Source organism: Typopeltis vanoorti, chromosome 20, assembly GCF_054136105.1.
Source record: "Typopeltis vanoorti isolate ZY-2024b chromosome 20, IOZ_Tvanoo_1.0, whole genome shotgun sequence".
Taxonomy (NCBI): domain Eukaryota; kingdom Metazoa; phylum Arthropoda; class Arachnida; order Uropygi; family Thelyphonidae; genus Typopeltis; species Typopeltis vanoorti.
The window spans coordinates 75643585-75657543 of NC_143568.1; the positions used below are offsets into that span (position 1 = coordinate 75643585).

Consider the following 13959-nt stretch of genomic DNA (forward strand, 5'->3'; position numbering starts at 1 on the left):
ATTAACATGTTAAAAATAAAAATAAATCCACTAGTGCCTATTTATTTTTCTGAAGGGAACGAATAGGCTAAGCTATTTAGCACTAACTTTTTGAAGACTGACTGGCACCCAATCTCCACCCATAACCTCACAACAGCTGATTAAAAAAAAAAAAAAAGAGTTTCCTTGAATAAAAACCCTACTTATCTGGTGCCAAAGATTGACTAATTCAAGAAGAACCTACTAAAAAAGATACCTAGAAAATGTACAATGGTCTTTATTATGCAGTCTAGTCTGTGGAAGCAAATGCCATTTCCACAAGGCTACACAGGTGTCCTCACATTATAAAACTTATGAAAAAAAAATTGCAGGATCTCTAAATAACATTGGAAAGGAACACAGGTAGGTTTATGGACATTTTTGACAATTATTGTCAAAACGCTGAACATATATATACATACTGGCTTCCTTATCAAATCTGTGCACTGTTAGCATAAACATGGTAATATCAGAATATTGCAGATATATAAAAATATTAGCAGGCAAAGATAAATAATCATACTTGATCTCACATGAATCCTAAGGATTTTATTTACTTACTGAATTTTAATTTTTAAAGTAAAACTTAAAATAATGAAACTTTATATTTCTATAAAAAATACAACATGGTCATGCAGCATAAACAAAATTTAAAAACAAGTACCTTCCATTTATACAAAGGAGGGAAAAATAATTTTATTGTAACATGCACCCAGAAATCTATATTGTAATGCTTTGCATCTCCCATTCCATATTATCCTATTAGATCAATTAAATAACTTACCGTCTATATAATCGCTAACATAATGTGTCAGCCTTCTCCTAATATCACCATATAACCCTCTTCCGATTCGACATCTGGGTTCCTGCAAGAAAAGAACAGTTATGAAATACACTTTCATGGATGAAAGAATTAATCAAAGAAATTTCCTGATTTTATTCACAAAAAGAACACATATTTTTACAGCAAACATAAACACAAATTTGTGTTATATAAAAATGTCAGTCCTCACCCTTGCTTTTCACAGACCAGGAGCTTCTTCATATTTCATCTCTAGAAAATGGTTTAGAATTTTCCAACTACCAGCCCATAGCAGCGAAAATGTTATAATTTCAAACATAAAGAAATATATAATTATCAAAAGTTCTGAATTCTCTCCCCTATGTATTAACCAATATGATGGATTTCATCCATCGAGAACTCTTAGAACTGGCTCATCAAACTTCACAAATCTCGACTAGTACAACATGGGACTGAAAACACTGGTCACAGGATCCAGTGGGAAAACACCAAACTATCACACAGATCCATGTTTATACATGAACGTTCAAAGAAAATGCTGAAATGATTCTTCATTGACCTAACTCAATAATAATCCTTACCATTCCTGAAATGTGGAGAAATTGTTATTCTTCACTGTATTAAATAAATTGATATTTTTAAGTTTAATTTTTAAACTCAAAATATCTAATTTTATTTTCAGCCCAATAGAATTTAACCAATGAACAGGCAACTGTATATATAGAGGGATTCTAATGTAATGCATGCACTGTTTCTTTTATTTAATTTCTTTACTATTCTCTGCTCACACTGATGTCTTAAGATACGTAAGATGGAATATCTGTACAATAAATTATTTTTATTTATTTATTATTTTTTGTGGCACATGTGTTTCTATAATTATAGTTTTGACACACGTACTGTAGACAATTTTATTTTTGCTGCCATTAAAGTGATCTAACTGAAACACCAAACTCTTGGTCGATTGGTAGAGCCTCGTCTATTAATGGCTCATGAAGATAGTCAAGTTTGAGTGCAGTTGGTAGTTTGAAGGGATACAATCGTTTGATGCTGTTGGCACACTCTCCCTCGATGAGTCTTTGGACTCCCTGGAGGTGTCACATAATAATAATAAATTCATTCCTATAACCTGGGAGGAATTTATTATAATTTTGAATTGTTCTGCCGTTACAAATTATAGCAAAAAAAAAATTTATATAATTTTAAATCGTGTTGCTAATAAAAATGGAAGTATAACCAAAAAAAAAAAAAAAAAAAATCTTTCCTCAAGCAAGAATGGAAAAAATTTCCCCAAGTTGTCTAGAAATAGAATGACAAAAAAATCTTTCCTTAAGTTTTTCTAAATTTAACGACAAAAATTGCTCTTTTTGTTGTTAAATGAACATTAGTTTGAAACTGTTCAAAATTCAAAATCGATATTTTTTCTTTTCTCAAGAATTATTACGTCTGCAAGCACCAATATAGCAGTAAAAGGTCTATAATAATCCGACGAATGTGTTGAAAGATATATTGCGCACTTATCACATATTAACCCATTTTGGGATTATGCACTTTAAGACATAATTTTGTCTAATTTTGCCATTGCAAATATTTCGATTGAAGCCAAACTGGAAATGACTCGACAAATTTCAAGGCATCTTAAATATCAAATTTAATTAAATTCCATCCATCCATCCACTGTGAAGTTATTAATACTGGTTCTACATTCTGCCAATGAAATGATCCGATCAAAAAAAAAAAAAAAAAAAAAAAAACCGCATGAACACCATGCATACATTCTGGATTAGCCGCCCATTGGAGATGTATTCTCATACCATTTAAGGGCTTCACAAACATTCATCTCGTGTGAGATTTGAGTCAATGACTTGTTGGTTTAAAAGCAGATGCCAGCAAGGTGTAGTGAGGTTAGTCAAATCTAGAACTAAGAAGTAAAGTAGCGCTTCCTAGTGTCTTGTCTCAAAAAAGGAAACAGCCAGTTCTTATATGCATTATGAACATAATAATATTATTAGTAGTAGTACGGGCAACTCCGAGGAGTCCTTAGACTCATCGAGGGAGGCCCTAACATGTCAAGAAAACTATTCAACATTCACACAGTATCTATCATACTTCGCCTTGAACTCATTTACAGTCATGGCACCCACAACAGACTCTGGTAGCATATTCTACTCATTCACCACTCTCCAATTAAAAACCTAGCTCTAACACTCTTGCTAACCACACTCTTGCCCAGCTTCCATGGATGGCCCTCTAGTCCTCCCACCACCAGTCCTATTTTCAAAAATATCTTCTGAATTAATCTTATAGAAACCCTTCAGTAATTTGAATGTCTCAATCATATCACCCCTTTTCTGCCTATTAACCAATTTCTGCAACCCACAAATCTTCAACCTGTTCTCATAAGGTTCATTCCATAGACCTGCTATCATCTTGGTCACTCGTCTCTGGATCCTCTCCATCTCCTCCCTCATCAAGAAGAAACCCTGGCACCCAAATTTGGGCACAGTAGTCTAGGTGGGGTCTTATCAAAGCTCGATACAGAGGAACAATAACCTGTTTGTCTCTGCTCGTCAAAGTATTTTTTAGCAACTAAGTGATTTGATGAGCAAATTTAGCCATTTCTGCGATGTGTCTCCTAAACTTCAACTCCCTATCCACCAACACTCCCAAATTCTTGGCCTCGTCAATCTCTTGGAGTATAGTTTCACCAATGTGGTATACTACTGCTAATCTTTTCACCCCAAAATGCATAACCTTACAAATCATCCTGCAAAATTTAGACATCCTGTGCATTCACTATTGCTCTAACCAACTTTGCATCATCGCCGAACAAATGAACAGTTCCTCTCAGATCCTTTCCTATATCGTTAATGAACAAATTAACTAGTAGTGGTCCAAGAATAGAACCCTGCAGCACACCACTAGTCACAGGCAGTCTTTTGAACTCTACTACTCTAGAGTCCAAATATATAATAATAAAACATCAATATAAATTAATGTTACATTAAGGCTGCTGTTATATATTATATTAATTTCGTCGCAACTGGAAGAACGATGGGACATGATACCTTTCAATTGGAGAAGACCTCAGTTCAATTCTCATCATGACGAGAGGAATCTTTATATAGCTTTTTAAAACTGAAGGTGAGTAAACTGATCTCATACGAAGGTAACAGGTTTATTCCTGGCAGAAACGAGTTTTTGATCCTGCATACAGATGAATCGGCTGGAGAACACACACAATTTATAGACAAAGACAACTGGTGGGCGGTAAATTACTTTAGGCCATGGTGGATAGATGAAGGATTAAGTAGTAGTGACAGTGAGTTATGTGGTGTGCCCTCTTGCGATTCCTTGGAGGTATAATGTAATAAGAATAAGAATAAATTATTTTATATACAAGTATTCACGGTTTACAATACAACTACTTGATGGGTACACAAAAGGTTAGTAGAAGGATTTCTTTTTATTATTTTTTTTCATTGAAGATCTGCAGATAGTTTCTTGGAAATACTTTTTGAAGAAGTTTGTTTCAAAGAACAGAAGTAGAAGAGACGAATGAAGAGGGCAAATAGTTAGCATGGTGAGTCTGAAATTTAACTGAAAATCAGTTGATAAAAATACTGCTCGGGTTAATGTACATTGGAATTATGACTTAAATTCTGATAAATAATGCCTGTCGAAGAGTCCATAAAAGACAGAGTATATTGTTGGTTTTTTTGTCTGAAACCAGTAATGTGAAAAGGGGAAGCATTAATCAGTCTGATTGCTCTCTAGTGAACAGAGTTTCGATGTTATAATGAAGGGGGAAATCTCCATTATGTGGAAGAAGCATTCACTACTACGGATCTGATGTTGCAGGCACCTAGTTCATATGAATCTGGTTGATTTATTTTATGAATCTGAGGTCGAACTGTGAACCGATGGCGATCGGTTGCAAGAAAGTTGCTTCCAATTCTGATGAACAGCGACTGTGAAAAGTATTGTAGAAAATGGCGAGCAGAAATTCAATGTTTGAAGAGTGAAACAGAGCAGAGCGACTTGTTGGGAAAAAAGTCTGTTATCAACCAATTAAATTACCTAAAATTTGTGAATCATTGTCTCCAGCCCATGCAATAGTCTTAAGTCCCATACGATTCAATCCTTCAAATGGGCTTCATAAGATTAAGCTTATTATTACTAATTTTCATGTTGAATGTCCGATTGCATAAATCTGTGCCGCACCAGGATTTAATCTTGGGTGGGGGGGGCCGAGTTAAGTAGACGATTTGAAAATAGACACTACAGATAAATGAAGTAGTGCTCGGTCTGCCCGAGCGTTACGTTTGCCTTGCGTTCACAGTGGCTGTGTTTCCCAAGAGATATAGAGTATTCCACCTTATGTCGCTGCTAATTCATAAGTAGTATAGAAATAGCAGACACAACACAACATAAATAAAAAAATGAATTTTAATTAGGAAAAAATTTTTGGAAAATCTTCTAGTGTTTTTTTTTCTTTTTTGGTGGGCCAGGGCCCCCTCCCCCGGGTGCACCACTGGTATACATTTCCTGATTTATTCGGAGAAGTAGTGCAATATACCAAAAATTTAGCATTTCAAGAAACTGGATATTCTACGAACTAATCACAAGAAGAAGTCACAATTTTTCGTAAACCAAACTGTAATAATAACTTGTAATTTATAATAATCGTCATGGCACCCACTTAACAAGATGTAGGACCTCCATTAGTTGCAATGACTGCAGCAATCCTACAGGTCATACTTTCCACAAGCCTACAATAGTGATCAATGGGAACTTTAGACCATTCTTCCTATTGGCATATAATGAGGTGCTGGACTGTTGTGGGGCTGACGTCCCTTGACCTCACTTGACATTCCAGTTCATCTAACAGATGTTCCATACGGTTGAAACCAGGGCTTTGTGGAGGCCAGTCAAGTGTGGTGATGATCATGTCCACAAATCATGCAGTTACAGCAGTGGCCTTATGACATGGTCATAAGGCTGCTGTAAACTGAACTGACCATTGTCATATGAAACAATGGTCAGTTCGTAGAAACGCTACAAAATAAGAGGCATTGCATTGTTCAGAATGTTCAGATATCTCTTGAAGTTCACTGTTCATGGCACTACAAACAGTGGTCCGTGGTGGCCAAAATAGGACCATATCATAAAGCCTCCACCCATGAATTTCATATTTGTGGTTACAAACTCTGGTAAGAGACTTCACCGTGGAAACCCATGTTGTGAGGCTTGGTTCTGAATGTTTCTGTGCAGAATCTTGTTTCAGTCGATGGCCAAAACTTCTAAATCAACGCGTCAGCCAACGAATGGCAGTTTTTATATTATCTTTCGTAACACCCTACGGTCATGTTTTATGAGCGTGGTGGGTCATCCTCAGCGGACAGCATTTGCAGTTGACTCCTTGAGCTTCTATCTCAGTATGGTATCACTGACTGTTGACCTGGGATGGTTCAATTTGTCAACAATTTGCTGAACAGATTATGATAATTAAGCAGCAGGCCGCCAAAAGAGTTACAACTGTTGTATGGAAAGCCAAGTCTGAGTATGAAAAGAAACTGGTTCTGCAAGCTAAAGACAATCCCAAAGTATTCTGTCATTATGCTGCAAGTAAAAGAAAAAATGAATATGAAAGAATGTCTACTGAATGCAGATGGTGTGAGTGACAGATGCAGAAGAGGTTGCTCAACTAAATTTTAGTTGAAGAACTTCTAGGTTTTAGCAAAATGAGTCGATTTTGTTAAAAGCTATGAACCTGATGTATACAACATTGAGGTCACTATCTCTTTGCTGGATGAAGACACTCAAGTGTATGACGAGGAGGTATTAGAGCTGTTGCAAAATTGAATGAGAATTCAGCAATATGGAGTGATGGAATATCAGTCCCTATATGAAAAGTTTTCAGCTGCACTGGCTATTCTTTTGACCAGGCTAAATAATTTGAGCCTCAAACCAGGGAAGATTCCACAGGAGTAGGAAAAATGTGTGATAATTCCATAGCACAAGGTGGTGCAAAGACTGAGGTATCCAAATATCGACCAATTAGTATCTCAGGAGTGGTGGTAAATATTTTGGAAAAGTTAGTTACGGCTCGCATTTAGAAATGGGTTGACAGAGAATCTCCACTTTGCAATGAAGAGAATGAGTTTACTAAGGGAAAGTTATGTTTTAGGAACTTGCTCACATTCTATAATAATGTTGTCACTAAGTTAGACAAGGAGAATGGATACATCATGATACTTTTGGATTTTGCTAAGGATTTTGACATAATACAGCATGGAAGAGACTGTTGCATAAATTTGAGAATATGGGAATGAATTATAAAATATCATGGATAAAAACAGATATCTGAAAATGATACATGGGGAGCATGTGACTCTGCAAGATTTAAGATAACCAGTGGTGCACACCACAAGGATCAGTCCTTGGTCCACTCTTATCCAATCAGTACATTTAATGACATCGGGAAGGATTTGACATCCAACATACAGCTCTTTGCTGATGATGCAAAGGCAGGTAAGGTAATCAGGAATGTGGCTGATATGCAGTACTTGCAGAGTGATTTGAATAGGCAGGAATTGTGAGCATGGAAAAATCAATATCAGTTCAATGTCAAGCTGTGCACTTTGATGATATCCAATGTGGTATTATATTGGTGGGATTATGCTAGAAGAAACAGATCAAGCTAGGGATCTTGGCATGTTAGTAGATAAAAAGTTGAAGTTGGGCCATGTAGTAAAAATTGCAAATACAACTCAAAAGATAATTGCAATGCTGAAACAAATTTAACATGTAAAGATAAGAATGTTATTTTATCTCTTTACAAGATCTTGATAAGACTTTACTTGGACTACTGCACACAAATCTAGTCTTTTGGTTTCTGTTGTGTTACGTCTGCGCCTCGTCACTTTCACTTTTATTCTTATGTTATATTATTTTATATAACTATTATTTATCTCTCATGCATATCAGTTATTTCATTGCCGGCAAATTTATATTTTGTTTAGAACGACTGCGCAGGAGGCAACTAAATTCTGATACTCAAATAAAAAGAACGCTAAACAAAGGGATCACGTGATGTGCAGTCGTGGCTCCCCCCTTTTCTTTCTTACGTAAACTGCTTCCCCCTTTACTCATACAGGTCCGAAAGTTTTATAAGTGGTAATTCAATCTCAGAAACAACAGACTCATGAACTTTGACATAAAGAAATACATTTATTATAAACACTTGCATAGATACACTTTAAGTAATAATTTCAATGCTAGAGTCTGAACTCCCCCCCCCTCTTTAGGTTAAGATATCCAAAATTTCAATTCTTATGTTTAAATGAAATAATCCTATATCTCTGTTATATTATGTTCAGACTCGATTATTCCACAGGGTTACTCAGTGCTCATTTTCTAAACACAATTATATACAATCTTTATACAAAGTATGTCAGATGCATTCCGTCTTGCATTTTAACATGGAAAAATATTCCAATTCATGCTCAAGCTCTATCCCCCCACCCCCACAACTTAATTAAAATTCAGGATAATATCTAACATTATATCATATAGCTTCTTCCTGACAAACAGTTCAGAGGTTAGGTTCCTTTCTCAGCACAAGCTTAGAGTGGCACCAACTTATTTGACACAGACAGATCAGTCCAAGCAGTCTTTTAGGCACTATGGGTAAGTTAATGTGTGGAGCTCCTTAAATCCTTGGCTCCTATTCCTTTTACGATTACAATTCTATAATGAGTATGAAAAATTGTACATTACCATCTTGTTCTTTTCGTGGGGTTTCCGTGACTTCCCTCCACGCTTTCACTTCCGATATGCAAGATTTCGTATTTTCTCACCACGTGTTTCTGTGGCATCAGCGACTTACTTCCACTATCTTCGAAGGTTGCCCTTCGCTGATCTCATGTTGGCATATCTCACCAACAGCTCTTTACTGGAATTCTGACCTGATTCCTTTGGTGGCTTTATTCGACTCAGTACAACAGCAACCGGGAGATTGTTGCTGGGCACCGGTGACAAGTTTCCGTAGCTACCCAGGATTGGACGGGAACACAGGAACAGAAAACGAGAGAGCGTTTGAGTCTCGCGCCACACCTTATATTACAAATGCGAGCGCCATCTCTCGATGACTACGTCATACTCTTAGTTGCGGCCGATTGGTCACCCCAACTCTGAACTGTTTTGACATGATTCTAATACATAGATCTCTTATAACAATTTCGGTCCTGAGACACAATTTCCCTTTGCTTATTTTACACAGACATTATCAATTCTAAATACAGATTTCCTAAGTTTATTTAATATTAACAATCTCAGTCGGTTTGATATACTTTTGAGTGAACATATGTACAATACTCTCTTAGCCCTTTCTCTGGAGGCATAAGCATGTCCTTATCCTTAGGTCTAATTGTCACTGTGTGTTGGGTCGGAAAAAACAAGATGGCTTACAAATAGTGAGTCAGCTCTTTTTCCAACACAACAGTTGTGATTCTGATACAGTCGAGGAGTGCTAAAAGTGTTAAAAATGTTATCAGGATTGTGGAATACTGATTATGAAGACAGACAGAATATGTTAACTGCAGACACTAACAAACAGGAAAAAGAGAGGTGATATGATTGAGACTTACCAATCATTGGAAGCCAAGAATGAATGCCGCTAAGGAGGTGAAATCTAAGATTTTCTCTCATAGGGTGGTGCGTGATTAGAATGGATTGCCATTGAATGTTTGTGTGTGCAAGCAGTGTGAATGAATTCACAGTGTGTGACCTCGAGGAGTCTCTCTTAATAATAACCTACAGGAACGAAGCACTTATTAAATAGATCATTACGACTTTTTACTGTCATCTTCACCTAAGTCAACTCTAGTATGTCTCTCGTAATAGTACGAGAGACAAAATAGTAATGTTCTTTGGTACGAAAGACGTCGATTCAAATTCTTTGGCTAATTTAAGTCTTACAAGAGAATGCACTTAGCTATTACAAGGTTTATCACATGAAGTCGGGATACCTGTCTCATACAGAAGTAGTGAAGTTCTTCCCAGAAACTGTATCCCGAAATCAGGAAAACTTGCCTAAAATCACATGCAGGCTTTAATTATTTCGACAGTAATTACAACCAGATCAACCAGCTAAAGCAATCTTTTATATTCGTGTTTCTCTTGATGTAAAAATTAACAAAATATGCCTAGATTTATTCTTTTGGATCTTACTATGATTATGGTTTCTCTTTCCACAACTCTTGTAGTTTGTACTTTGCACCTGATACAACTGCAAATACTCTCATACTACTTTCATCTATTCATACTAAATTTTCTATAATTTCTGTAGTAGTTATCGTTTGCCATTCATCTACTACAATTACCCCATATTGTCCGTGCAGTTAGCCTAGTGGCTATGCGCTTCGCAACCATATACCTGGGGAAGGAGTGTCCTAGGTTCGATTCCCGTGGATGACGTGAAGAGCTCAAGGATCTTCCTCAGCCATAGCCAAGCGAGCCGCCTTGGGCGTGGACAGCAGGGTTTTTCATCCGGCAAGCAGGCAAACCGGCCCCGTGAACACACATGGATACAGTCAGGAATACTTAAGACAATCCCTCCAGCCATAGGTCTGAATTGTCAGCTATGCTGGTCCCGAGCACAGATAAAAAATAGGGGGGTTGAGGTGGTGCCATACCTCCCCGTGAAAGGGGCTCACGGCAGTTGAATCACCATACAAAATGAATGAACTTCATATTTATCCTTCCAACTCATGGAAAACATTCTAACACAGAGCTTTTCAAAGTCCTTAACACATCCTGATAAAACTTTAGGAAGAAATTTTATCAAGGAATTGGCTGTCAGTTTGACTCGTAATTCCATGTTATCTTTCCTTGCAAGACATTCAACATACCCAACTATTTTCTACACAAAAGGACTATGTGGTCTGATCAATCACTATTTCCCATTGCAGACAAAATGGAAACCTCATAAATGATGACACCTTTTGTCATTTATCATGAACTCTTTTTCCTGCCGATTGCGCCATTGTTAATACTATGGTTTTTATTGTTAAATCTAATTCTTATTAATTAATTCTTGTTTAGCTGAGCCTTGGTAAAATTCTATGTATTCTCATTTGAAACTTATCTTCTTAACCTATACTATATTTCTGACTTATCATCAGGTACATTAGCCCTATCTTGTGGCCACAATTAGTGAGGATCACGTGTGCAAGATGTCAAGAACAAAGAAAGTGCCTTGGGCCAGAGCCAATCTCTTCATCTGATTTACTGGTGTTTATTCTAAATTAAATTTTGGAAAATTTGTCTGTTAGTCAGCTGCACCACCAAAATTCTAGGATAAGAGGATTAACTCCCTCCGAAGAATAGAACACCCAGTATGACACACAGCTCCTCCCTTTCCAACTTATCTCTATACCAAATTACAAATATTTCTTACTCTGCAGTCGTGACAATATCTAAATGTTGGATCGTAACTTCTAAATCACGTTTTATCATCTTACGATTCTCTCTTTAGTATTTAACTAGTTGTAGGCTGATATATCAATCAACTATGAAGAAAATTTATATTATACTGTGCCACTCCATATTCTGAATTGCAAGAGCAATTTAGATAAATCAACCTTCAACTGTATTAGGTTATCATAAGCTGATTTTAGGACAAGGTTTTTATTCTTACTATAGTTCACCCACCGATTTGAGGTCCCTCGACACTTCTGCGCATGTCAGAAAAAGGAGAATCCATTCCGATAATAGGGTAATCAGTCTGTATTCAACATAGCATTTATCATTTGAAGAGGGAAAAGTCTTCTGGAATGTAATAATAAACAAACTGGAGTTTGTTTATTAATAATAAACAAACTGAGTTGGTTTATTATTACATGTCGGAAATTTTAGCTTTTCTTTTACGAACATTGCTGTTTTTAAAGTGTAACTATTTTGCTTGTATAACAGTTGGAAAAATGTACGTAGAGTGTTAATACGTGCAAATACTGCATTCTACATAAAACAATGTCACTTCGCTCCATGATAAGTTTCCTTTTATTCTGTGACTTTTTAAAACAAAATCCGATTTCATGAAGTATTTTCCTTAAAGTTTCTCTTTTCCAAGGAAAATTAATTTTTTCTTTAAGCACAGGAATCAATTTCGGAACAGTTGGCACTCTTTTCTCGACCACGTAAAATTCGTGAATAGCTCTTCTTATAACGTCTACATCAAAATCATTCAAAGCTACGGTTTCGATGGTTTTCTTTCTCTGGCGCTTTTTTTAGGAGATTTAAATTTTGGCTTACCTTCACCTTTTGATTCCCTACGAATTCGTTTAACAGTCAACCGCGATACGTCCGCACTTGCACGTTTTATCACTTGAGAAAGGGGAACAAGAAGACGGCCTTCTGACGATTCTTTTTCGCAGAATGTCAGCATATTATTCAATATTCTTTTGCAAGAGCTACTGAAACGTGTAACAATAGAACTTGTGGACTGTACTGGATCCATCATACAAATTAATAATAAAATAATAAAAAAATAATGCAAAAAGAGAACAACAAAAATCAAGTTAGTACTAGTACAGCGACAGACAAGAAAGCACGTGATTTCGCATGTTGGCGACCAATTCGTACATCCTTCATTTCTTTCTCCCCTTCAGCATGAATCGACTATTCTTGGCACCAAGCCAAGAAGGGATCTAGAAATGGTGGGCGAACTATACATAGGGTTTCCGCTAAGATTCGTATTATTTTAATGAGCGGTAATAATAAATTTAGTTTAATCCTTTATCCAAGTGTGAGCAAACAAAGTTTGCACCTGAAAGTATGTTCAGGACTGGGGTAAGGTGGTACAACACCAGGGCACTCCTTGCAAAGGTGGAGCAAGCTACCAACACTCCTATCTCAGTATCTCCCATAATGCAAAACACATCTCCTTGCGGATACGTCTAATGTTATGCATTAAGGGAAGGGCCACAACCCAGACTAGTTTCGACCTTTATTGAGGTCTCTTTAGTGGGAGCCAGGCCCAAGTGGAGATACCAGGCAGAAGCATTAGTAGGTCATCTCTACCTATAGGAGTTGCCAAATGGTGTGCCACCCTTTTTTAATAAATTACTCTGGATTTAGAGAAAGATGTTGAAAGTTTATTTTTCACTTGGTTAGAGTATAATAAATTTAGTTTAATCCTTTATCCAAGTGTGAGCAAACAAAGTTTGCGCCTGAAGGTATGTTCAGGACTGGGGTAAGGTGGTACAACACCAGGGCACTCCTTGCAAAGGTGGAGCAAGCTACCAACACTCCTATTGGGCCTGGCTCCCACTGAAGAGACCTCAATAAAGGTCGAAACTAGTCTGGGTTGTGGCCCTTCCCTTAATGCATAACATTAGACATATCCGCAAGGAGATGTGTTTTGCATTATGGGAGATACTGAGATAGGAGTGTTGGTAGCTTGCTCCACCTTTGCAAGGAGTGTCCTGGTGTTGTACCACCTTACCCCAGTCCTGAACATACTTTCAGGCGCAAACTTTGTTTGGTCACACTTGGATAAAGGATTAAACTAAATTTATTATACTCTAACCAAGTGAAAAATAAACTTTTAATGAGCGGTGCAATGAAACAATCAAGCAAATACAAGATTCAATTCAAATAAAATTATTTAATGCAGTGTCACATAAATTACATCATAACACAGTATTCCAACAGGGATATTATGATTGACCGAATATAAAGCTCTCATTAAGTCACTAGTATACTACTCAGCTGAGCTTAAACTTTATAATTAAAGATTATATTTAACAGACCTTATCCTTCTTATTACAAAGAACTTATATCCTAACTCTACTCTGATTAAGGTTACATTTCAAAACATTTTTAAATATCAAATCAGTTCAAGATATTCAGACGAATACAACTCATGAACATTCAAACATTCATTTGATTCCCTAGGCTTAGTTAATCAATTTTTGTACATGTAAATTTGAGATTCCTAAATTACAAAGGCTTCACAGTATTCAACATAGCATTTATCATTTGAAGAGGGAAAAGTCTTAGTGCATCACATATTAAATCTTGACTCGCTGAATACTGCAACTAGGAACAATTTACTTTCGGAGGAATTAATTTTC

At 36.6% G+C, this 13959-nt stretch overlaps 1 protein-coding gene across 1 annotated transcript in view; it reads right to left on the reverse strand.

The window, feature by feature from the left end:
* Positions 1-13959, reverse strand: part of LOC150095576 (solute carrier family 4 member 11-like) — a 341029-nt gene that overhangs the window by 228751 nt on the left and 98319 nt on the right. The window contains exon 5 of the mRNA XM_090410034.1: positions 803-884. Coding sequence (XP_090266160.1) covers positions 803-884 — 82 coding nt within the window. The remainder of the gene's footprint in view (positions 1-802; positions 885-13959) is intronic.